The sequence below is a fragment of the Nelumbo lutea genome, chromosome 4 (assembly GCF_056320005.1).
Source record: "Nelumbo lutea isolate HS-2025 chromosome 4, American lotus-T2T, whole genome shotgun sequence".
Taxonomy (NCBI): Eukaryota; Viridiplantae; Streptophyta; class Magnoliopsida; order Proteales; family Nelumbonaceae; genus Nelumbo; species Nelumbo lutea.
In genome coordinates, this window is record NC_142687.1 from 78,505,317 (window position 1) to 78,532,147 (window position 26,831).

A 26,831-nucleotide genomic window follows, 5' to 3' on the forward strand; every position below is an offset into this window, starting at 1 on the left:
CTCATGTGGGCTACACTCTAGGCTGTTATTTGGGCTAAAAATGGGCTGGGCCGAAATTTCCTTCTTGCTAGGCTTCTTCCTTTGGGTTTTCCAAATAGTTAGCTTGCATTTCTTGGGCCGAATGAAAATTCCCTTGCTCTCATGGCTGGGCCGAGCTGAACTTGATAAATTTTGGGCTTTATTTTCTTGCTTTTGCCTTCTTTTTGTTGATTTGGCTCCCCCTGACATCTTTCTTGCAATCAACTAAAATAGGGCAAAATCTAATTAAACCAGTATAAAATTTCATGCAAAAACCTCATAAAATATAGATAAATTGTAGGTTCATCAAATACCCCCACACTTAAACTTTTGCTTGTCCTCAAGCAAAGACATCAGCCATAAACTTAACATTCCCCCCTTCTGTTCTCACCATTTACCTGGTGAACTTTTTAAGATAGAAATGCATCGAGTAGTTGGGGAACTTTTGTAAGTGCTCAACTCTTATTCTTGTAAATTACCATTTAAGATATTTATCAGATCCAAGGAAAGGAGAATATGAATTTCATCATAGTCTAGCCTTCACTCCTAATTCTTATATAAATCAGCTCCTTAATTGTCAAGGTTAATAATCAATTTCACTAAGTTTCACATCTGTAACTAAATCTCAATGAGAGTTCAACTTTAGAGTGCCCCTTTGAACCTCGGTTGTCACCACAATTACTTATTTCAATGGGTGAGTGCATCTTATGCTCCATCTCACCCTTTTCTTCTTCTTCTTTTTTTTTTTTTTTTTTCGGTGTGAGTGCATTTTATGCTCCATCTCACACACTTTTCTCTCTCTTTTTTTTTTTTTTTTTTTTTTTTTTTTTTTTTTTTGGTGTGAGTGCATCTTATGCTCCATCTCACACTGGTCACTTACTTGAGGTAGGACTCATGTTCTGAGCTGCTAGTTTTACTATTCAGCTCAAAATAGCGGAGTCAATTTGGGCTTTTGTCCTTCTTTGCAATTATTGAACCTCAAGAATCAACACTTCAGATGTGCACTAGCTTTCTTGACCATTAACAATGAAATCAAGGGCTTCCATACACATGAAGGAAGTTAGGGCTAGTCATGCTAAAAAGCCTATTCAGCTCCCCTTTTCTTATGCATATATCAAATTGGGTCATTCACAAGAATAAAAACTTAACAAGTACATCAGTCTCCCTCAACTCATTGAATTCCTTCTTAAAAAAAAATCATCAAATAAATAGTAATGAATTTGAGGGGTTCCAGTCTTTTTTTTTTTTGTTATGTCATTGGCTGCATATGTGTGTTGGGGTGCATGGTTTCAGCCCTCATACCCTAGCCTCGGGCTCACTCCCCCACATTTGAGATGAACATTGTCCTCAATGTTCGTAGTGTTAGGCAGTAACAAAAAAGCTAGCAAGAGAAATTCCAAGTAAAGAGAAGGGTATATAGAGGACTTCCTGAAGATTAATTTCCATATATGCAAGAGTTCTTTTGGTGGGAGCCTCTTCTGCTAGAATTTACTTGCAAGAGAGATCAAGAGCTTTGTTCTAACTAAAAATAATTTAAACCAAATAATAAAAAGACTACTATACACAATTCCAAACAATGTAAATAATTTAACCAGTCTGTAATACACAACAGAAACTTACAAGGACAAGAAGTTTGAATTCTATCTAGTAAAAAAAAAATAAATAAATAAATTTAGAAAAACAAGATCAAAAGCCAATATAAATATCTCTTGGAATCTGATATGCAAGTGATAAACAAGTGATTTACAAGATTGAAACTAGCCTAGAAATCTAAGAGTTCTTGAAATCAGCACACTACCAAAGTTATTTGATTTTTTTTTTTTTTTTGTGTGTGCTCAGATCTGCATTAGAATTTCACCAATGTAAGTGAACGTACACAGATCTGATCCATACTAATAAATTTGCAAACTAGAAAAACATAGCTCCATTACTGAAACTAAACCAACATTCAAGTGTGAAGTAGATGTTCAATGGAAAAGAGAGCTAGCTAAATCAGCAATGGAGTTTACTACACACTATTCTAAACTTAAATGAACATAAGTAAACAAATCTAAAATCTACTGTAAACAGATCTACAATCATTGCTGAATTTATGATCTTTAAGCTGCTCTTCAAGTTCTAACCAAAAAAAAAAAAAAAAATCAGATTTGAAAACTTAACTTTTGAGAACAGTCACTTACAAAAACTCCAAACCTAATATCAATAAGTAGGTCTTAAATCTGTTGCAGTTAGGTCTGAAATAAGTTTGATCCCAAGAGCTTAAGACTTCTCTTTCAAGTCCCAACTTAAATGTCTTGTATGCATCAATTGATTGCAGAGGCTTGAAATCAGATCTGCAATTTTATAATGAAAGCAGCCTTGATTCAGATCTGAATACCATTACATCAAAAATATGAAGCTCTTTTTGGACCTCACAAACATCAGTCCTAATCCATTACAACCAATTCAGATTGGGTGCAAATGATTTAAAAGATAACAAAACATCAAGTTCAAAGAAATTTCAGATCATGTACTCATACTGCCTCAGATTCTCATGCACTTCAGATCTGATTTTACCATTCATGGCTTATATTTTCATCAATGAGGCAAGTCTGATGCATCAAATTGTGAATTGGGTGCTGTTACTACCCGAATTCACATCAGAATTGAGTGGGTTCAGGTCTGAGTTCAGATGAACTCAAATCTGAACCTAGCAGAATGCAGTCCTACAACCGGCTGAACTCAGATCTGAACTTCAAATCTGAGTTTCAGATCTGAAAGCTCACATGATTGTTTTCTTTTTCTTTTCTTTTTTTTTTAGGAAGAAAACTAAAATAAAATATAGCAATGCAACCAAAATCTTTTTGGATGAGTGCAGGTCTGATTGATGAATGCAATTCAGATCTGAACTCATTTTGAGATTTATTTATTTATTTATTTTATTTTATATAATTTTTTTAGAACCAAAAGAAGAAGAGAAATTTGATTTGCATAAGCTACATTAAAACTGAAACTAAGGATGGAACAATCAAGTATCAAGAGAAGAAACATGGCTCCATCAATGTAGCCATTGATGGAGTATACATTTATTGGAATGTAGTACACACGGCTGCACACACCCATTCAGATCTGCTAGACTTTCTATTCATGCACAACTGAAATCAGAGCTATCTAACTTGAAAAAAATTTCAAAGATCAGCCCAGGACAATTCACAATGCCAATTTAGTAATGTTAATTGTAATACAAACCTGTTCAAAACCTGCCCTGGTTCAGTCTTGCTGTAGCAGGTCAGCTATAGTAGCCCTGCTATAGGTCTGAACTCTAATAGAAAAATGGTGTGGAAGTGCCACTTTGCATGAAATCTCTTGAGGCATAAAAAAAAAAAATTCAGATTAAATATACTTTTCTTCAACCAAATCAGCTCAGATAGGTCGGAGTACAAGTTATTTAATACAGCAAAGTATGCCCTGTATCCTGCTCTGTTCACAATCCCAGTTCAGATCTAGGTGATTGCAGATCCGAATTTCTTCAACCATGACTATCCAATTGTTTTTGGGAGATAGAAGATTTTTTGTAGGGTGTATTGGGGTGACGATAACCCCCAATTATCCTTTAAATTTACATCAGTTCAGGTCTGAGTTCAAGAGAACTCAGATCTGAACTGTTGTAGATCTGCTACAGCAGAACTCAGATCTGAACTCAGATCAGAGTTCTGATCCGAATCCTTGGTTTCCATTCTTTCGGTTATATGGTTCTCTCTCTCTCTTTTTTTTTTCACTATCTAAATATATATTTTTTTTCTTTTTTGTAATGAAAGAAAAGAATAATAAAGGGCTGAGAACAGATTTTTTTTTTCTGAGTATTGCAGTTCTGCTATAGCAGATCTGAGTGCCGAATGCAACTCAGATCTGCAACACTCATGTTTTCAAATTTTTTTTTTCTTTTAGAAGACAATAACTTCAAGATGGAAAGGAAAAAAGGTCTCCCTTTATTAAAATTAAACTGAAACAGGGAAGAGAAATTAATCTACTAAAACACAATTACAGTAGTACAGCAGTTGCAGTCCAAGCTGAAATGAAAAAGTTAGCAAATTAACCCAACTATGAATGCAATGCTTAATGAGATCAGATTAAGAATGCTCAATGTTTCCTAATATTGCATCTATAAATCCCCGGCAACGGCGCCAAAAACATGATGTGTGGCTCATTGTGACACTAGCAAGTGCACTAGCCGTTCAAGTAATAAAGTAGTGAGTGAAGTATCGTTCCCACGAGGATTTAGGAAACAATTACCAATACTAAATTGAGCACTTCTTATCTGATCAACAAATGAATCAAAACTTTAATGAAAGCTAAAAAAAATCCTAAATTAAAATCTATCTAAATCATTGGCCCAATTGCCTTCAAATCAGGTTAGAAAAGTAAGCAGTAAATGTCAATCTCAGAATTCAGCAATCTATCAATTTGGATCATTCGAATAAATCATGATTGAGCCTTGGTTTGGTGAAACCCCAAGGTCATGAACAGCCTCTCTCAAGCGCATGTTCATCCTATGCATGAGTGACGGTTCTTCTATCTCTAGCAAGAATGTAATCCCCATGCATGCATTTCTTCAAACACTTCTAAGGCATCAATTCAAATCTGAATTGATCACCAACTGAATTGTGCAAGTTATCTCTAACCTTGCACTCAATTCAGTTCTTGAATAGTAGATTTGAATTCCTAGAGTCTCTCTCAAGCACTCTAGGAATTCCAAGCTGTAGATTAATTCGGCCAATCTGAAAATTGCAGATCTGAATTCTCTTTCAAGCAATTCAGATCTTGCAATCTCAGATCTGAGAATTCAGATCTGAGTTTTGAAGGTTAGTTGGCCGAATTGATTTGCAATAACACCCTTATTCAAGAAACTTCAAGTACAATCCATGATCATTTGAATGAATCAAAAAGAATTAGATTGCTGAACTGAAATTTTTACAAGCTGAAATACATCAAGGAAGAATGGAAACAAGGAGAAAGAAGAAAGAAAATATAACTAAGAAACTGAATTCAAATCAAAAGAGAATGAAACTACAAATGATTTATTACAAAAGATCTTTGAATCACAAACCCTCAATTCGAACTCACCTTCTTCTAGCTTGCTTGTCTTGAACTTCCTTCAGCCCTTCTTCTTCTTCTTCCTTGCGCCTAGCCTTCTTCTCTTCTCTTCTCTCAAGGTGGCTGAACCTCTAAGAGTGGGAGAGCCTTCCTCTCAAGCAATTGAACACCTCTCCCCCCTCCTAGAGGCCTCCTTATATAGTTTTTCAAGGGGGCTCTTGTCCCTTCTTGAAGTCTCTAGAATTGGGTGTATTACACCCCTCATGAACCTTCTAGAGTGCTCCCTCCTTCTCTTCAAGAAACATGTAGGAGTTGCCGCCCCTAGCTCCCTTTGGGCTGCTATTTGGGCTACAACTTAGCTTGCTTTTGAGCTCATGTGGGCTACACTCTAGGCTGTTATTTGGGCTAAAAATGGGCTGGGCCAAAATTTCCTTCTTACTAGGCTTCTTCCTTTGGGTTTTCCAAAGAGTTAGTTTGCACTTCTGGGGCCGAATGAAAACTCCCTTGCTCTCATGGCTGGTTCGGGCTGAACTTGATAAATTTTGGGCTTTCTTTTCTTACTTTTACCTTCTTTTTGTTTATTTGGCTCCCCCTGACATCTTTCTTGCAATCAAGCTAAAATAGGGCAAAATCTAATTAAACCAGCATAAAATTTCATGCAAAAACCTCATAAAATATAGATAAATTGTAGGTTCATCAATAACTTGCACAATTCAGTTGTTGATCAATTCAGATTTGAATTGATGCCTTAGAAGTGTTTGAAGAAATGCATGCATGGGGATTACATTCTTGCTAGAGATAGAAGAACCGTCACTCATGCATAGGATGAACATGCGTTTGAGAGAGGCTGTTCATGACTTTGGGGTTTCACCAAACCAAGGCTCAATCATGATTTATTCGAATGATCCAAATTGATAGATTGCTGAATTCTGAGATTGACATTTACTACTTACTCTTCTAACCTGATTTGAAGGCAATTGGGCCAATGATTTAGATAGATTTTAATTTAGTATTTTTTTTAGCTTTCATTAAAGTTTTGATTCATTTGTTGATCAGATAAGAAGTGCTCAATTTAGTATTGTTAATTGTTTCCTAAATCCTCGTGGGAACGATACTTCACTCACTACTTTATTACTTGAACGGCTAGTGCACTTGCTAGTGTCACAATGAGCCACACATCAAGTTTTTGGCGCCATTGCCGAGGATTTATAGAAGCAATATTAGGAAACATTGAGCATTCTTAATCTGGTATCATTCAGCATTGCATTCATAGTTGGTTTAATTTGCTTAACTTTAAATTTTAGCTTTGAATGCAACTGCTGTACTACTGTAGTTATGTTTCTTCTTTCTTAAGTAGATTACTTTCTTTTTCTGGTTTCAGTTTCATTTTAATAAAGGCATATTTGATTTCTATTCAATCTTGGTGTTGTTCCCTTCAAAAAGAAAAAAAAAAAAGAAAAAAATTCACATAAACATGAGTGTTGCAGATCTGAGTTGCATTCGGCACTCAGATCAGCAGATTTCAGATCTGCAGCACTCAGCCGAAAAGAATTGCTTGTGTTTCAGAATTTTATTTCTTTTTCCATTACAAAAAGAAAATATATATATATATATATAAAATGAAAAAAAAAAGAGATATTTTGAACAACAAGTGGAGCAATTGAGAATTCGGATCAGAATTCAGATTTGAGTTCAGATCTGAGTTCTGCTATTGCAGATCTGCAACAGTTCAGATCTGAGTTCCTCTGAACTCAGACCTGAACTGATGCAATTTTGAGGGGAATTGGGTGTCATCACCACCCCAATTCACCCTAGGGCACTTCTGCTATTCTCCAAAAACAATTTGGTAGAAATAACTGAAGGTAAGGCAATTGAGATTTCAGATCCGAACTCAGACTCTTCAGACCTGAACTCTGCTATAGCAGAACTGCAATACTCAGAAAAAAAAAAAAATCTGTTCTCAGCCCTTTATTATTCTTTTCTTTCATTACAAAAAGAAAAAAAATATATTTAGATAGTGAAAAAAGAAAAAAAAAGAGAGAGAAAGAACCATATAACCGAAAGAATGGAAACCAAGGATTCGGATCAGAACTCAGATCTGAGTTCAGATCTGAGTTCTGCTGTAGCAAATCTGCAACAGTTCAGATCTGAGTTCTCTTGAACTCAGACGTGAACTGATGTAAATTTAAAGGATAATTGGGGGTTATCTTCACCCCAATACACCATACAAAAAATCTGCTATCTCCCAAAAACAATTGGATAGTCATGGTTGAAGAAATTCGGATCTGCAATCACCTAGATCTGAACTGAGGTTGTGAAGAGAGCAGGATACAGGGCATACTTTGCTGTATTAAATAACTTGTACTCCGATCTATCTGAGCTGATTTGGTTGAAGAAAAGTATATTTAATCTGAGAATTTTTTTATGCCTCAAGAGATTTCATGCAAAGTGGCACTTCCACACCATTTTTATATTAGAGTTCAGACCTATAGCAGGGCTACTATGGCAGACCTGCTACAGCAAGACTGAACCAGGGCAGGTTTTGAACAGGTTTGTATTACAAATAACATTACTAAATTGGCATTGTGAATTGTCCTGGGCTGATCTTTGAAATTTTTTTCAAGTTAGATAGCTCTGATTTCAGTTGTGCATGAATAGAAAGTCTAGCAGATCTGAATGGGTGTGTGCAGCCGTGTGTACTACATTCCAATAAGTGTATACTCCATCAAGGGCTACATTGATGGAGCCATGTTTCTTCTCTTGATACTTCATTGTTCCATCCTTAGTTTCAGTTTTAATGTAGCTTATGCAATTCAAATTTCTCTTCTCCTTTTGGTTTTAAAAAAATTATATAAAATAAAATAAATAAATAAATAAATCTCAAAATGAATTCAGATCTGAATTGCATTCATCAATTAGACCTGCACTCATCCATAAAGATTTTGGTTGCATTGCTGTATTTTGTTTTAGTTTTCTTCCTAAAAAAAAAAAAAGGGAGATTTTGTCAGTAGTATAGTTGCATTACTGCTTTGTGTTCTATTTCATTTCAAAAGAAAAGGAAAAGAAAATCAGATCCCAGCAGCCACACCATGGTGAATACAGGTCTGATTTCAGATCTTTTTACTACTGATTAATTTCGGTTTTGTGCAGATCTGTATACAACATGTTTCATTGCTGATATCAGTAGGTTATCCTGCTGAATTGCTCAGTTTTAGTATGGCTACTCCATCTGGTGTTTGGTGATGCATAGCTCATCAAAACAGTGGGCTCAGATCTGATATTTAGTAGCCTTCCAATATGGAAATCAGACTTGAGCACAACTGTACTGTTATCAGCAGCTGCTATTATATTTATTGTTGTTCTCAGTGGCTTCTGAGATTTCAGAGCTGATCTCAATTTTGTGTAGAACTGATGTCTGAATTGCTATCTCACAATCCTTTGTACATTGATTTCAGTTTAGTGTATTGACCTTCAGTAGCACAGAAGAGCCTTTTAATATGAAACTCAGACCTGAACACAATCACTGCTGATCCACATTTGGCTGTCCTCAGTAGCTAATAAGATTTCAGAACTGTATATTACTATTCTCAGTAGCTACTGAGATTTCAGCTCTCAGCAGTTTAGATCTGTGAAATTAAATCCCGTCCCTGATTTCAGCAATATAAAGAAGAGGAATTTGTAAACTGTTGTTCTACTCAGAGATTACTGAATTCAGACCTGTTTGTAAATTGCTATTGAATTCTGTATATTGAATAAGATGTTGATCTGCTTTTAGTTAGCTGCATTTATTTATTTTAGGATGTAGGTTTGTATATTCCAATACTTCACTTTACATTTTCAGTTGTAATAGGATTAGTTATTTATTTTCTTTTGTGAATATTGGCCTTTTTATTGCTTTGACCTTTACAGTTTATGACAAGCAGACTTGAACTGGAAGAGATCCTTTACGACCTAGAGATTGAACGGACTCTCCGTGTCCATTTGAGAGCTGCTAGGCAAGTCAGACAAGAAGCACAAGAAATGGCTGAACAAAGAACTATGATGGATTATGCCAAGCCCACCCTCACCGGGACTGTCTCCAGCATTATCAGGCCATCTATTGCTGCCAATAACTTTGAAATTAAACCGGCCATAATCCAAATGATACAAAATATGGTTCAGTTTTGTGGTATGGCCCATGAGGATCCGAATGCCTATATTGCTAGCTTCTTGGAAATCTGTGACACCTTCAAACACAATGGGGTAAGTGATGATGCCATCCGGCTGAGGTTATTCCCATTTTCTTTGAAGGATAAAGCCAAAGCTTGGTTGAACTCATTACCGGCAGGATCTATAGCCACATGGGACGAAATGGCCAGCCGTTTTCTCTCTAAATATTTTCCCCCTTCTAAAACTGCTAAAATGAGGAATGACATCACTACTTTTTTCCAGCAAGAGGGGGAATCTCTCTATGAGTCCTGGGAACGTTACAAGGAGCTACTAAGGAGGGTTCCTCACCATGGCCTTCCGATTTTGCTGCAGGTGCAAACATTTTATAATGGTCTGACCGATTCAAACAAGACCATCTTAGATGCAGCAGCTGGGGGCTCCATAAACAATAAGACTCCCGAGGTTGCCCATGCACTCATCGAGGAGATGGCAGCCAATAACTACCAATGGCATTCAGAAAGGACACCAGTTAGAAAGCAGCATGGCCTTCATAATGTGGATACATACACAGCTCTCTCTGCACAAATAGGAGCACTTAGCAAAAAATTTGATGAGATGCAGATGGCATCTATGCATGTACAGTATGATAAGTGTGGGGGAGGCCATGATAGCACTGAATTCCAAGTTGGCAGTCAGTCTTTTCAGTCCACAGAATAAGTAGACTTTGTTGGAAACTTTACAAGACAGCCAAGAAATCAGTACCATCATGCCCATAACCCCGGATGGAGAGGCCACCTGAATCAGCATGCACCTAAGCCTTTCCACCAAAACTTCTATCAGCCGGAACCGAAATCTAACTTGGAGGAGCTGATGACCAAGTTCATAGCTAGTGCGGAAAATAGATTTCAGAAAAATGAAACATCGATAAGGAACTTGGAAACTCAGGTTGGGCAGCTGGCACAGATGATTTCAGAAAGGGCTCCGGGTACCTTACCTAGTAACACCATGGTAAACCCAAGGGAACAAGAGGCTGTTGGGAGAATTCCCAATTCAGATACTTAGTTATAAACTGTCTTACTTGCTTTTTGTTTTTATTTTTCATAGCATTTAAGTTTAGTTAGTTTTTCTTAGAATTTAATTGAATAAAGAAACTGATCTACTCTTCTAGTTTGCAAGTGATTTCTAGCAGAAGAAGTTTTCCACCGACAACATATTGCAGAATTTAAGAATGATCTTCAGGGAAGTCCTCTAAATACCTCCTATTACTTGATGATGCTCTTGCTAGTTTTATTGTTACTGCCTAACACTAGGAACATTGAGGACAATGTTCATCTTAAGTGTGGGGGAGTGAGCCCGAGGCTAGGGTATGGGGGTTGAAACCATGCACCCCAACACACATATGCAGGCAATGACATAACCAAAAAAAAAGACTGGAACCCCTCAAGTTCATTACTATTTATTTGATGATTTTTAAGAAAGAATTCAATGAGTTGAGGGAGACTAATGTACTTGTTAAGTTTTTATTCTTGTGAATGACCCAATTTGATATATGCATGAGAAAAGGGGAGCTGAATATGCTTTTTAGCATGACTAGCCCTAACTATCTTCATGTGTATGGAAGCCCTTGATTTCATGGATAATGGTCAAGAGAGCTAGTGCACATCTGAAATGCTGATTCTTGAGGTTCAATAATTGCAAAGAAGGACAAAAGCCCCAATTGACTCCGCTATTCTGAGCTGAATAGTAAAATTAGCAGCTTAGACTATGATAGCTGTGGTGATAGCTGAGGTTCAAAGGGGCACTCTAAAGTTGAACTCTCATTAAGATTTAGTTACAAATGTGAAACTTAGTGAAATTTGATTATTAACCTTGACAATTAAGGAGCTGATTTATATATGAATTAAGAGTGAAGGATAGACTATGATGAAATTCATATTCTCCTTTCCTTGGATCTGATACATATCTTAAATGGTAATTTACAAGAAAAAGAGTTGAGCACATACAAAAGTTCCCCGACTACTCAATGCATTTCTATCTTAAAAAGTTCACCAGGTAAATGGTGAGAACAGAAGGGGGGAATGTTAAGTTTAAGGCTGATGTCTTTGCTTGAGGACAAGCAAAAGCTTAAGTGTGGGGGTATTTGATGAACCTACAATTTATCTATATTTTATGAGGTTTTTGCATGCAATTTTATGCTGGTTTAATTAGATTTTGCCCTATTTTAGCTTGATTGCAAGAAAGATGTCAGGGGCAGCCAAATCAACAAAAAGAAGGCAAAAGCAAGAAAATAAAGCCCAAAATTTATCAAGTTCATCCCGGCCCAGCCATGAGAGCAAGGGAGTTTTCATTCGGCCCAAGAAATGCAAGCTAACTATTTGGAAAACCCAAAGGAAGAAGCCTAGTAAGAAGGAAATTTTGGCCCAGCCCATTTTTAGCCCAAATAACAGCCTAGAGTGTAGCCTAGATGAGCTCAAAAGCAAGCTAAGTTGTAGCCCAAATAGCAGCCCAAAGGGAGCTAGGGGCGGCAACTCCTACATGTTTCTTGAAGAGAAGGAGGGAGCACTCTAGAAGGTTCATGAGGGGTGTAATACACCCAATTCTAGAGACTTCAAGAAGGGGCAAAAGCCCCCATGAAAAACTATATAAGGAGGCCTCTAGGAGGGGGGAGAGGTGTTCAATTGCTTGAGAGGAAGGCTCTCCCACTCTTAGAGGTTCGGCCACCTTGAGAGAAGAGAAGAGAATAAGGCTAGGCGCAAGGAAGAAGAAGAAGAAGGGCTGAAGGAAGTTCAAGACAAGCAAGATAGAAGAAGAAGGTGAGTTCGAATTGAGGGTTTGTGATTCAAAGATCTTTTGTAATAAATCATTTGTAGTTTCATTCTCTTTTGATTTGAATTCAGTTTCTTAGTTATATTTTCTTTCTTCTTTCTCCTTGTTTCCATTCTTCCTTGATGTATTTCAGCTTGTAAAAATTTCAGTTCAGCAATCTAATTCCTTTTGATTCATTCAAATGATCATGGATTGTACTTGAAGTTTCTTGAATAAGGGTGTTATTGCAGATCAATTCGGCCAACTAACCTTCAAAACTCATATAAGAATTCTCAGATCTGAGATTGCAATATTTGAATTGCTTGAAAGAGAATTCAGATCTGCAATTTTCAGATTGGCCGAATTAATCTACAGCTTAGAATTCCTAGAGTGCTTGAGAGAGACTCTAGGAATTCATATCTACTATTCAAGAACTGAATTGAGTGCAAGGTTAGAGATAACTTGCACAATTCAGTTGTTGATCAATTCAGATTTGAATTGATGCCTTAGAAGTGTTTGAAGAAATGCATGCATGGGGATTAGATTCTTGTTAGAGATAGAAGAACCGTCACTCATGCATAGGATGAACATGCGCTTGAGAGAGGCTGTTCATAACCTTGGGGTTTCACCAAACCAAGGCTCAATCATGATTTATTCGAATGATCCAAATTGATAGATTGCTGAATTCTGAGATTGACATTTACTGCTTACTTTTCTAACCTGATTTGAAGGCAATTGGGCCAATGATTTAGATAGATTTTAATTTAGGATTTTTTTTAGCTTTCATTAAAGTTTTGATTCATTTGTTGATTAGATAAGAAGTGCTCAATTTAGTATTGGTAATTGTTTCCTAAATCCTCGTGGGAACGATACTTCACTCACTATTTTATTACTTGAACGGCTAGTGCACTTGCTAGTGTCACAATGAGCCACACATCAGAATTCCAAGCTTTAGATCCATTCGGCCAATCTGAAAATTGCAGATCTGAATTCTCTTTCAAGCAATTCAAATCTTTCAATCTTAGATCTGAAAATTCAGATCTGAGTTTCGAAGGTTAGTTGGCCAAATTAATCTACAAAAACACCCTTATTCAAGAAACTCCAAGTACAATTCATGACATTCGAATGAATAAAAAAGAATTAGATTGCTGAACTGAAATTTTACAAGCTGAAATACATTAAGGAAGAATGGAAGAAGGAGATAGAATAAAGAAAATATAACAAAGAAACAGAATTCAAATTAAAGGAGAATGAAACTACAATTGAGTTATTACAAATGATCTTTGAATCACAAACCCCCAATTTCGAACTCACCTTCTCTTCTAGCTTGCTTGTCTTGAACTTCCTTCAGCCCTTCTTCTTCTTCTTCCTTGCGCCTAACCTTCTTCTCTTCTCTTCTCTCAAGGTGGCCGAACCTCTAAGAGTGGGAGAGCCTTCCTCTCAAGCAATTGAACACCTCTCCCCCCTCATAGAGGCCTCCTTATATAGTTTTTCAAGTGGGGTCTTGCCCCTTCTTGAAGTCTCTAGAATGGGGTGTATTACACCCCTTTCTTGAGCTTTCTAGAGCTCTCTTGAAAGCATCCTAAAGGCTGCTATTTGGGCTGCACTTAGGATCTCTCTTAGCACATGATAGCTATACATTGAGCTACTCTTTTGGGCTGAGAATGGGCCTTCCTTGCTGGGCCAAATTCTACTCTTAGCTAGGCTTTATTTTCTTAGGTTTTCTCAAAGAATTCACTTGCTCTTCTTGGGTCGAAGTGCTCTCTCTTGCTTCCACAACCGGGCTGGGCTGAATTTGGTCTTTTTAAACCTTCTTTTCTTGCCTTTTTCCTTCATTTTCTTGGATTAATTACCCCTAAAACTTATTCTTAGCATTAAGCTAAATTAAGGCAAAAATTAAAAAAAACGGCATAAAAATCCATGCTAAAGTCCTCAAAAATTATAGATAAATTGTAGATTCATCACCCCTATCATCTTATGAAACACTCAGACAAACCCAACAGCAAATGGATAGCCCATTTTCTAGTGCGTTTCCTCATTACTAAAGGACCCATCCTCATGCTAATAATGGAAGGCTTTTAGAGAGTTCATCATATGAATCTCCCTATCACTTGCACTCATATTAGCTGGAGAGAACAAATAATTATGCCCTAGTTTGATTTAGGTCAAACCAAAGTGGCTCCCACTGACTTTCATAAAGCCAGATTTCGGTGGGCCTTAAATCGGCTAGAGTTCCGCACGTAACCTCTTGATAAGGTGTGGGGCCCACCATTGAGGGAGGTCATCCAATGACCTAAAGGGACACCATGGCAATTGATGAACCTATAATTTATCTATATTTTATGAGGATTTTGCATGAAATTTTATACCAGTTTAATTAGATTTTTTCCTATTTTAGCTTGATTGCAAAAAAGATTTCAGGGGCAGCCAAATAAAAAAAAAGAAGGCAAAAGCAAGAAAAGAAAGCCCAAAATTTATCAAGTTCAGCCTAAACCAGCCATGAGAGCAAGGGAGTTTCATTCGGCTCAAGTAGTGCAACCTAACTCTTTGGAAAACCTAAGGGAAGAAGCATAGCAAGAAGGAAATTTAGGCCCAGCCCATTTTTAACCCAAAGAACAGCCTAGAGTGTAGCCTACATGAGTTCAAAAGCAAGCTAAGTTGCAGCCCAAATAGCAGCCCAAAGGGAGCTAGGGGCGGCAACTCCTAAAAGTTTCTTGAAGAGAAGGAGGGAGCACTCTAGAAGGTTCATGAGGGGTGTAATACACCCAATTCTAGAGACTTCAAGAAGGGGCAAGAGCCCCCTTGAAAAACTATATAAGGAGGCCTCTAGGATGGGGGAGAGGTGTTCAATTGCTTGAGAGGAAGGCTCTCCCATTCTTAGAGGTTCGGCCACCTTGAGAGAAGAGAAGAAAAGAAGGTTAGGCGCAAGGAAGAAGAAGAAGAAGGGCTGAAGGAAGTTCAAGACAAGCAAGCTAGAAGAGAAGGTGAGTTCGATATTGGGGGTTTGTGATTCAAAGATCATTTGTAATAACTCTAGTGTAGTTTCATTCTCCTTTAATTTGAATTCTGTTTCTTTGTTATATTTTCTTTCTTCTTTCTCCTTTTCATTCTTCCTTGATGTATTTCAGCTTGTAAAATTTCAGTTCAGCAATCTAATTCTTTTTGATTCATTCGAATGGTCATGAATTGTACTTGGATTTTCTTGAATAAGGGTGTTTTTGTAGATTAATTCGGCCAACTAACCTTCAAAACTCATATCTGAATTCTCAGATCTGAGATTGCAAGATCTGAATTGCATGAAAGAGAATTCAGATCTGCAATTTTCAAATTAGCCGAATTGATCTAAAGCTTGGAATTCCTAGAGTGCTTGAGAGAGACTCTAGGGATTCAGATCTACTATTCAAGAACTGAATTGGATGCAAGATTAGAGATAACTTGCACAATTCATTTGGTGATCAATTCAGTTTTGAATTGATGCCTTAGAAGTGTTTGAAGAAATGCATGCATGGGGATTAGATTCTTGTTAGAGATAGAAGAATTGTCACTCATGCATAGGATGAACATGTGCTTGAAAGAGGCTGTTCATGACCTTGGGGTTTCATCAAACCAAGACTCAATTATGATTTATTCGAATGATCCAAATTGATAGATTGCTGAACTCTGAGATTGAAATTTACTGCTTACTCTTCTAACCTGATTTGAAGGCAATTGGACCAATGATTTAGATAGATTTTAATTTAGGATTTTTAGCTTTCATTAATGTTTTGATTTATTTGTTAATCAGATAAGAAGTACTCAATTTAGTATTGATACTTATTTCCTAAATCCTCATGGGAATGATACTTCACTCACTACTTTATTACTTGAACGGCTAGTGCACTTCCTAGTGTCACAATGAGCCACACACCAAGTTTTTGGCACCGTTGCCGGGGATTTAGAGAAGCAATATTAGGAAACATTGAGCATTCTTAATCTGGTATCATTCAGCATTGCATTCATAGTTGGTTTAATTTGCTTAATTTTATATTTCAGCTTTGAATGCAACTGCTGTACTACTGTAGTTATGTTTCTTCTTTCTTAAGTAGATTACTTTCTTTTTCTGGTTTCAGTTTCATTTTAATGAAGGTAGATTTCATTTCCTTTTAATCTTGGTGTTGTTACATTCAAAAAGGAAAAAAAAAAAGAAAAAAATTCACAAAAACATGAGTGTTGCAGATCTGAGTTGCATTCGGCACTCAGATCAGCAGAATTCAGATCTACAGCACTCAGCCGAAAAGAATTGCTTGTGTTTCAGACTTTTATTTCTTTTTCCATTACAAAAAGAAAAAATTATATAAAATGAAAAAAAAAGAGATCTTTTGAACATCAAGAGGAGCAATTGAGAATTCGGATTAGAACTCAAATCTGAGTTCCTATTGCAGATCTGCAACAGTTCAGATCTGAGTTCCTCTGAACTCAGACCTGAACTGATGCAATTTTGAGGGGAATTGGGTGTCATCACCACCCCAATTCACCCTAGGGCACTTCTGCTATTCTCCAAAAACAATTTGGTAGCAATAATTGAAGGTAAGGCAATTGAGATTTCAGATCCGAACTCAGACTTGAGTTCAGACCTGAATTCTGCTATTGCAGAACTGCTCAGTTCAGATCTGAGTTCAGATGAACTCAGACCTGAACTGATACAAGTTTAAGGTGAATTGGGTGCCATCATCACCCCAATTCACCCTATGATAAATCCGACATACCCCAAAGGTAATTGGATAGCAAAGAATGAAAAAGAAAATTCATATCTGAACTGATACAGATCTGAACTATAGTTGAGGACTGAACTGATACAGAGCACATTTTGGATTTTGGGTGAACTGAACATTTGCTTTATCCACTTGTAACAGAGCTACATTAGCTAAGGAGGTGTATGTTTGGATTGAATAATTGTGATGCCTCAGTTATTTAATAAAAAATTCGCACTTTCCAAGTATTTCTAATAGCATTCAGATCTGTAGCAGGGCTGCTATAGTACAACAGTTAGCAGACCTGATTTCAGATTTCTACAAAAGTTGTGTGGACCGAATAGCTTGCAATACCAAACATTGCAGACCCAATTTTCAGGTCTTAGCAAGTGTTTGATATGCATCAGCTATACAGGTTTGAGCTTCAATTGTAGAGCTTAAAATCCTTAAACCAAGCCTAACTCAGGACTGGTTTTAGTTTATTTCAGATCCTTTTAATATATTTTTCAGATCAGATCTGATTTCAGCCCTAAAGCATCACAGATTTGATTCCAACCTTAATGGATGTATATTGTAGTGTATACCAATAAGTGTGTATGAATATACAGCTCAGATCTGACATATTATTTGTTAATTTTCTCTGGACTAACATTACCAAAGACTTGCAGATCTGAACTCAACTAAATTGGATCTGAATTCAGATGTTGCAATCGATGGATGTAGATAAAGGAACCTTGAATAAGATGTTGATCTGCTTTTAGTTAGCTGTATTTATTTGTTTTAGGATGTAGGTTTGTATATTCCAATACTTCACTATACATTTTCAGTTATAATAAGGTTAGTTATTTTGTGAATATTGGCTTGTTTATTGCCTTGACTTTTGCAGTTTCTAACAAGCAGAGTCGAGCTGGAGGAAATCCTCTATGACCCGAAGATTGAAAGAACTCTCCGTGTCCGACTAAGAGCAGCCAAACAAGTCCAGCAAGAAGCTCAAGAGGCTCAAGAAATGGCTGAGCAGAGGACTATGATGGACTATGCCAAACCCACTCTCACTGGAGCTGCCTCCAGAATTATCAGGCCCAATATTGCTGCTAACAACTTTGAGATCAAACCTGCCATCATACAAATGATTCAAAACATGGTACAATTCTGTGGATTGGCCCACGAAGATCCCAATGCACACATTTCTAACTTTTTAGAAATTTGTGACACCTTCAAACACAATGGGGTAAGTGATGATGCCATTAGGTTGAGGTTATTCCCATTTTCTTTGAAGGATAAAGCCAAAGCATGGCTGAATTCATTACCGGCAGGATCAATAGCTACGTGGGATGAAATGGCCAGCCGTTTTCTCTCTAAATATTTTCCCCCTTCTAAAACTGCTAAAATGAGGAATGACATCACTACTTTTTTTCAGCAAAAGGGGGAATCTTTATACGAGTCATGGGAACAATACAAGGAGCTGTTAAGGAGAGTTCCTCATTATGGCCTCCCCATTTGGCTGCAAGTGCAGACTTTCTATAATGGTCTTACTGACTCAAATAAGACCATATTAGATGCTGCAGCCGGAGGGTCCATAAATAATAAAACTCCTGAGGTTGCCCATGCACTTATTGAGGAAATGGCAGCCAACAACTATCAATGGCATTCTGAAAGAACTCAAACTAGGAAGCAGCATGGCTTGCATAATGTTGATAATTATACGGCACTATCTGCACAAATAGGAGCACTCAATAAGAAAATAGATGAAATGCAGATAGCTACCATGCATGTGCAGCCTCTTAATTGTGAATTGTGTGGGGGAGGCCACATCAGTACTGAATGCCAAGTTGGCAATCAGTTTAGGCCATCTACTGAACAAGTTGACTATGTCAGCAATTCGTCAAGACAGCAGGGTTATCAGAGTCACCATACTTTTCATCCAGGATGGAGGGGACATTCAAACCAGTCCTGGCCAAATCAGCATACTTCCAAGCCATTCCACCAAACTTATCATCAGCTTGAACCAAAGTCCAATTTGGAGGAACTAATGACAAAATTTATAGCAGGTGCAGAAACCAGGTTCCAGAACAAAGGAAGCCTCAATCAAAAACCTGGAAAACCAAGTGGGGCAATTGGCACAATTAATCTCTTCCAAACTGCCAGGAACTCTTCCAAGCAACACTGAAGTGAATCCACGAGAGCAGGTGCAAGCGATTACCTTAAGAAATGGAAAAGAGTTGCCCGAGGTAGAAATGAAGAATTGGGCTGAACCCAAGGCAGAAACAAGCCTTGGGACCGGACAACAGAAGACGGAACAACCAGAAGCACAACAAGGGATGCACCAGCTGCCACAAGTTCCATTCCCTAATAGGCTGAAGCAACAAAAATTGGAAAAAGAATTTGGTAAGTTTCTTGAAATATTTAAAAGTTTACATATTAATATTCCTTTTGTTTATGCTTTAGCCTAGATGCCACACTATGCAAGGTTTTTGAAGGAATTATTGGCAAACAAAAGGAAACTGAGAGATGTGATTACAGTTTCAGGGAGTTTCACTATTCCTTGTACCATTGGCAGTTTAAAAATTGAAAAAGCTTTATGTCACCTGGGAGCTAGCATCAATTTAATGCCATATTATATCTTCAAGAAATTGGGGTTGAATGAACCCCAACCCACTAGAGTGGCATTACAATTGGCTGATAGATCCATTAGACATCCTAGGGGGATCATAGAAGATGTGTTAGTTAAAGTAGACAAATTAATTTTCCCAGTTGATTTCATTGTGTTAGACATGCAAGAAGATGTGGAGGTCCCGCTTATCCTAGGGAGACCTTTCCTGGCTATCGGGAAAGCAATGATTGATGTCCAACAAGGACAACTCAGCCTTAGGATACAAGATGAGGAGATAATTTTTAAAATGTCTGATGCTATGAAACATGCACCCTCTAGTGATGATTCTTGTTTTATGATTGATGCCATTGAATTGACAATTGATGAATGCTTCCAGGTAAGTAGAATAACTGATCCTCTTGAACTCTGCCTCCAGCAGGGAGAACTTGAAGGAGAAAATGAAGAAATAAACCTCATGATAGCATACCTGAATGATAAGCCTCAATTCAAGGGAAAGTGGTTTCTTAAATTAGAGAACTTAGGCAAATTGCCTGGACCATCAGGTAAGCCATCACCCCAAGAACCCCCCACCCTTGAACTAAAGCAATTACCATCCCATTTAGAGTATGCTTTCCTTGAGGAACCATCAAATCTCCCCGTGATAATTTCCGCAGCACTGAATCCCTTACAAAGAGAAAAATTATTAAGAGTGCTACGGGAACACAAAAATGCTATAGCTTGGAAGGTAGAAGATATCAAAGGCATTAATCCATCAATCTACACTCATAGAATTTTGATGGAAGAGGATAGCAAGCCTTCCGTTCAGCCCCAAAGGCGCCTGAACCCCAACATGAAAGAAGTGGTAAAGGCTGAAATAATTAAGTTGTTAGATGTTGGGATCATTTATCCTATTTCTGATAGTTCTTGGGTAAGCCCTGTGCAAGTTGTGCCCAAGAAAGGGGGTATGACTATTGTTCCAAATGAGAAAAATGAATTCATCCCTACTAGAACCGTCACCGGATGGCGTGTGTGTATTGACTATAGAAAATTAAATGAAGCCACCCGGAAGGACCATTTCCCTCTCCCATTTATGGACCAAATGTTGGAGAATCTAGCCGGGCATGAGTATTATTGTTTCTTGGATGGATATTCAGGGTATAACCAGATACCAATTGCACCAGAAGATCAAGAAAAGACCACTTTTACTTGCCCATATGGAACATTTGCATACCGAAGGATGCCCTTTGGGTTATGTAAAGCCCCAGCTACCTTTAAGCGATGTATGATGTCTATATTTTCTTATATGGTTGAAAATTTTATTGAGATCTTTATGGATGATTTTTCAGTTTTTGGCTCTTCGTTTGATGCATGTTTGAATAATCTGGAACAGGTGCTTACTAGATGCAAAGAAACACATCTTGTGTTGAATTGGGAGAAATGTCATTTTATGGTGCAAGAAGGCATAGTGCTTGGACATAAGATCTCTCAAAGAGGTATAGAAGTCGACAAAGCCAAGGTGGAAGCAATTGAAAAACTACCACCCCCAACATCTGTTCGTTCTTTGAGAAGTTTCTTAGGACATGTCGGATTCTATAGAAGGTTTATTAAAGATTTCTCAAAAATTTCCAAGCCATTATCTACCTTGCTTCAGAAAGAAGTGCCTTTTGAATTTTCAACTGAATGCCTTCATGCTTTCAACATCTTGAAAGACAAATTGATCCATGCACCTATCATGGTAGCACCAGATTGGACCCTCCCATTTGAATTAATGTGTGATGCGAGTGATTCTGCTATAGGAGCTATTTTAGGACAAAGAATGAACAAACATTTTTAGCCAATTTACTATGCTAGCAGAACCTTGACTAGACCCCAACTCAATTACATCACCACAGAAAAGGAGCTGCTAGCAGTAATATTTGCACTTGACAAGTTTCATTCATATCTGATATTATCCAAGGTTGTTGTCTACACAGATCACTCGGCATTAAGGCACTTGCTTAAAAGCAAAACTTAAAACCAAGACTGATCAAGTGGATCCTTTTATTGCAAGAGTTTGACATTGAGATTAGAGACATGAAGGGTGCTGCAAACCTGGCTGCTGACCATCTCTCCCGGTTGGACAAGGTAAGCTCAAAAGAGGAGATAGCCAACAACATTGAAGAAGAATTTCTGGATGAGTAGCTGTACTCAATACAGAAATACTCATATCCTTAGTATGTTGATTTTTCTAATTATCTAGCTGCACAAATCCTTCCTCCTAACCTTTCATATCAACAGAAAAAGAAATTCCTTTCTGATGTAAAATACTATCTGTGGGAAGAACCCTTTTTGTATAAATTGTGTGCAGATCAGATCATAAGGAGATGTGTCCCTGAGGAGGAGATGGAGTCGGTACTCCAATTTTGCCATGATAAAGAAGCTGGAGGTCATTTTGGAGCTAGTCGCACTGCAGCCAAGGTTTTGCAATCAGGTTTTTATTGGCCCACACTTTTCAAAGATGCCCATAGGTATGTGTCCACATGTGACAAATGCCAAAGATCGGGAAACATTTCCCGACGGAATGAAATGCCCCTTTCCAATATTTTGATATGTGAAATCTTTGATGTTTGGGGTATAGATTTCATGGGACCTTTCCTGAATTCTTTTAGAAATAAGTGCATCCTCATTGCAGTTGACTATGTATCCAAATGGGTAGAAGCCATGGCTTTACCCACAAATGACTCAAGAAGGGTGGTACACTTCCTAAAGAAGCTATTCTCCAGATTTGGCACTCCGCGAGCTATAATTAGTGATAGGGGAATTCACTTCTGCAATAGCCAATTTGAAAGGTTAATGCAAAAATATGGAATTACACATAAATTAGCTACCCTTTATCACCCTCAAACTAGTGGCCAAGTGGAGTTGGCTAATAGGGAACTCAAAAGAATTCTGGAAAAGACCATAGCATCTGCTAGAAAAGATTGGTCCATCAAATTAGATGATGCATTATGGGCATACAGAACTGCATTTAAGACACCCATTGGCATGTCCCCCTACAGATTGGTCTTTGGTAAAGCATGCCATTTACCAGTTGAATTAGAACACAAGGCCTTTTGGGCTCTTAAATTCTTAAATTTTGACATTCAGGCCACAGGGGCTAAAAGGTGGTTGTAATTGAATGAATTGGATGAATTCAGACTTGCCGCCTATGAGAATGCCAAAATTTATAAAGAAAGAATAAAAAACTGGCTTGATAATAACTTGCTGAGATGAGACTTTTATGTAGGCCAACATGTATTGTTATATAATTCCCGTCTCCGCTTGTTTCCAGGTAAGTTGAGATCCAGGTGGTCTGGACCCTTTACCATTTCACAGGTTTTTCCCCATGGGGCTATAGAACTCACCCACCCGGTTTAGGGCATGTTTAAAGTAAATGGTCAGCGCCTGAAACCATATTTAATGGGCGGTACTGTACCCCCTTTATCCACTGTTTATCTTGATAACCAATAATCTTTTATGCTTGCTCTTGAACAGGTTAAGGCATCTTTTTGTCATTTATCTTTTTAAAATATTAGTTAGTAAAATAAAGTTCTTTTTCTCAAAATTCCAAGTCTTTAAGGACTCAGTTCATCCATTTCTTTTCTTCAGTTTGCTCTAGCAAGTGTGATTCCCTAACACTACAAACATTGAGGACAATGTTCATCTTAAGTATGGGGGAGTGAGCCCGAGACTAGGGTATGGGGGCTGAAACCATGCACCTCATTCACCCCAACACACATATGCAGGCAATGACATAACCAGAAAAAAAAAAAGACTGGAACTCCTCAAGTTCATTACTATCTATTTGATGATTTTTAAGAAGGATTTCAATGAGTTGAGGGAGACCAATGTATTTGCTAAGTTTTTATTCTTGCAAATGACCCAACTTAGTATATGCATGAGAAAAAGGGGAGTTGAATATGTCTTTCAGCATGACTAGCCCTAACTACCTTCATGTGTATGAAAGCACTTGATTTCATCGTTAATGGTCAAGAGAGCTGATGAACTTACAATTTATCTATAATTTTTGAGGACTTTAGCATGAATTTTTATGCCGGTTTTATTAATTTTTGCCTTAATTTAGCTTAATGCTAAGAATAAGTTCAGGGATAATCAATCCAAAAAAAGGAAGGAAAAAGGCAAGAAAAGAAGGTTCAAAAAGACCAATTTCAGTCCAGCCCGGTCATGGAAGCAAGAGAGAGCACTTCAGCCCAAAAAGGGCAAGTGAATTCCTTAAGAAAACCCAAGAAAATAAAGCCTAGCTATGAGGAGAATTTGGCCCAGCAAGGAAGGCCCATTTTTAGCCCAAATAACAGCCTAGAGTGTAGCCCACATGAGCTCAAATGCAAGCTAAGTTGTAGCCCAAATAGCAGCCCAAAGGGAGCTAGGGGCGGCAACTTCTAGGAGTTTCTTGAAGAGAAGGAGGGAGCACTCTAGAAGGTTCATGAGGGGTGTAATACACCCCATTCTAGAGGGTTCAAGAAGGGGCAAGAGCCCCCTTGAAAAACTATATAAGGAGGCCTCTAGGAGGGGAGAAAGTTGTTCAATTGCTTGAGAGGAAGGCTCTCCCACTCTTAGAGGTTCGGCCACCTTGAGAGAAGAGAAGAGAAGAAGGCTAGGCGCAAGGAAGAAGAAGAAGAAGGGCTGAAGGAAGTTCAAGACAAGCAAGCTAGAAGAAGAAGGTGAGTTCGAATTGAGGGTTTGTGATTCCAAGATCTTTTGTAATAAATCATTTGTAGTTTCGTTCTCTTTTGATTTGAATTCAGTTTCTTAGTTATATGTTCTTTCTTCTTTCTCCTTGTTTCCATTCTTCCTTGATGTATTTCAGCTTGTAAAATTTCAGTTCAGCAATCTAATTCTTTTTGATTCATTCAAATGATCATGGATTGTACTTGAAGTTTCTTGAATAAGGGTGTTATTGCAGATCAATTCGGCCAACTAACCTTCAAAACTCAGATCTGAATTCTCAGATCTGAGATTGCAAGATCTGAATTGCTTGAAAGAGAATTCAGATCTGCAAATTTCAGATTGGGCGAATTAATCTACAGCTTGGAATTCCTAGAGTGCTTGAGAGAGACTCTAGGAATTCAGATTTACTATTCAAGAACTGAATTGAGTGCAAGGTTAGAGATAACTTGCACAATTCAGTTGGTGATCAATTCAGATTTGAATTGATGCCTTAGAAGTGTTTGAAGAAATGCATGCATGGGGATGAGATTCTTGCTAGAGATAGAAGAACCGTCACTCATGCATAGGATGAACATGCACTTGAGAGAGGCTGTTCATGACCTTGGGGTTTCACCAAACCAAGGCTCAATCATGATTCATTCGAATGATCCAAATTGATAGATTGCTGAATTCTGAGATTGACATTTACTGCTTACTCTTCTAACCTGAATTGAAGGCAATTGGGCCAATGATTTAGATAGATTTTAATTTAGGATTTCTTAGCTTTCATTAGAGTTTTGATTTATTTGTTGATCAGATAAGAAGTGCTCAATTTAGTATTGGTAATTATTTCCTAAATCCTCGTGGGAACGATACTTCACTCACTACTTTATTACTTGAACGGCTAGTGCACTTGCTAGTGTCACAATGAGCCACACATCAAGAGCTAGTGCACATCTGAAGTGCTGATTCTTGAGGTTCAAAGAAGGACAAAAGCCCAAATTGACTCTGCTATTTTGAGCTAATTAGTAAAACTAGCAGCTCAAAACATGAGTTTTTTTTATCTACCTCAAGCTTGTGACTAGTGTGAGATGGAGCATAAAATGCACTCACACCAAAAAAAAAAGTGTGAGATGGAGCATAAAATGCACTCACCCCTAGAAATAAGTAATGCTGGTGACAGTTGAGGTCCAAGAGGGCATACTAAGTTGAAATCTCATTAAGATAAAGTTACAGATGTGAAACTTAGTGTAATTTGATTATTAACTTTGACAATTAAGGAGCTTAATTATATATTGATTAGGAGTGAAGGCTAGACTTTAATGAAATTCGTATTCTCCTTTCCTTGGATCTTAAACATATGTTAAATGGTAATTTACAAGAATAAGAGTTGAGCACTTACAACAGTTCCCCGACTACTCAATGCATTTCTATCTTAAAAAGTTCACCAGGTAAATAGTGAGAATAGAAGGGGGGAATGTTCAGTTTATGGCTGATGTCTTTGCTTGAGGACAAGCCAAAGCTTAAGTATGGGGGTATTTGATGAACCTACAATTTATCTATATTTTATTAGGTTTTTTCATGAAATTTTATGCCAGTTTAATTAGATTTTTCCCTATTTTAGCTTGATTGCAAGAAAGATTTTAGGGGCAACCAAATCAAGAAAAAGAAGGCAAAAGTAAGAAAAAAAAGCCCAAAATTTATCAAGTTCAGCCCAACCCAGCCATGAGAGTAAGGGAGTTTCATTCGGCCCAAGTAGTGCAAGCTAACTCTTTGGAAAACCCAAGGGAAGAAGCCTAGCAAAAAGGAAATTTTGGCCCAGCCCATTTTAAGCCCAAAGAACAGCCTATAGTGTAGCCTACATGAGCTCAAAAGCAAGCTAAGTTGCAACCTAAATAGCAGCCCAAAAGGAGCTAGGGGCGGCAACTCCTAGAAGTTTTTTGAAAATAGGAGGGAGCACTCTAGAAGGTTCATGAGGGGTGTAATACACCCAATTCTAGAGACTTCAAGAAGGGGCAAGAGCCCCCTTGAAAAACTATATAAGGAGGCCTCTAGGAGGGGGGAGAGGTGTTCAATTGCTTGAGAGAAAGGCTCTCCCATTCTTAGAGTTTCGGCCACCTTGAGAAAAGAGAAGAAAAGAAGGTTAGGCGCAAGGAAGAAGAAGAAGAAGGGCTGAAGGAAGTTCAAGACAAGCAAGCTAAAAGAGAAGGTGAGTTCGAAATTGGGGGTTTGTGATTCAAAGATCATTTCTAATAACTCTAGTGTAGTTTCATTCTCCTTTAATTTGAATTTTGTTTCTTTGTTATATTTTCTTTCTTCTTTCTCCTTCTTTCATTCTTCCTTGATGTATTTCAGCTTGTAAAATTTCAGTTCAGCAATCTAATTCTTTTTTATTCATTCGAATGATCATGAATTGTACTTGGAGTTTCTTGAATAAGGGTGTTTTTGTAGATTAATTCGGCCAACTAACCTTCAAAACTCAGATATGAATTCTCAGATCTGAGATTGCAAGATCTGAATTGCATGAAAGAGAATTCAGATCTGCAATTTTCAGATTGGCCGAATGGATCTAAAGCTTGGAATTCCTAGAGTGCATGAGAGAGACTCTAGGAATTCAGATCTACTATTCAAGAACTGAATTGGATGCAATATTAGAGATAACTTGCACAATTCAGTTGGTGATCAATTCAGTTTTGAATTGATACCTTAGAAGTGTTTGAAGAAATGCATGCATGGGAATTAGATTCCTGTTAGAGATAGAAGAATTGTCACTCATGCAT

At 37.6% G+C, this 26,831-nt stretch overlaps 1 protein-coding gene and 2 non-coding genes across 3 annotated transcripts in view; 1 reads left to right on the forward strand and 2 right to left on the reverse strand.

Moving 5' to 3' along the window:
- LOC148861208 (uncharacterized) overlaps positions 1-21,002 on the forward strand; it is a 50,388-nt gene extending 29,386 nt beyond the window's left edge. The window contains exons 2-4 of the mRNA XM_088985022.1: positions 17,603-17,612; positions 17,662-19,160; positions 20,756-21,002. Coding sequence (XP_088841148.1) covers positions 17,603-17,612; positions 17,662-18,942 — 1,291 coding nt within the window. The 3' untranslated portion in view covers positions 18,943-19,160; positions 20,756-21,002. The remainder of the gene's footprint in view (positions 1-17,602; positions 17,613-17,661; positions 19,161-20,755) is intronic.
- Positions 9,490-9,596, reverse strand: LOC148861209 (small nucleolar RNA R71). The gene has a single exon (XR_016095316.1). It is a non-coding gene; the product is annotated as a small nucleolar RNA R71 (small nucleolar RNA).
- Positions 18,160-18,266, reverse strand: LOC148861210 (small nucleolar RNA R71). The gene has a single exon (XR_016095269.1). It is a non-coding gene; the product is annotated as a small nucleolar RNA R71 (small nucleolar RNA).
- Positions 21,003-26,831: the final 5,829 nt, after the last annotated feature.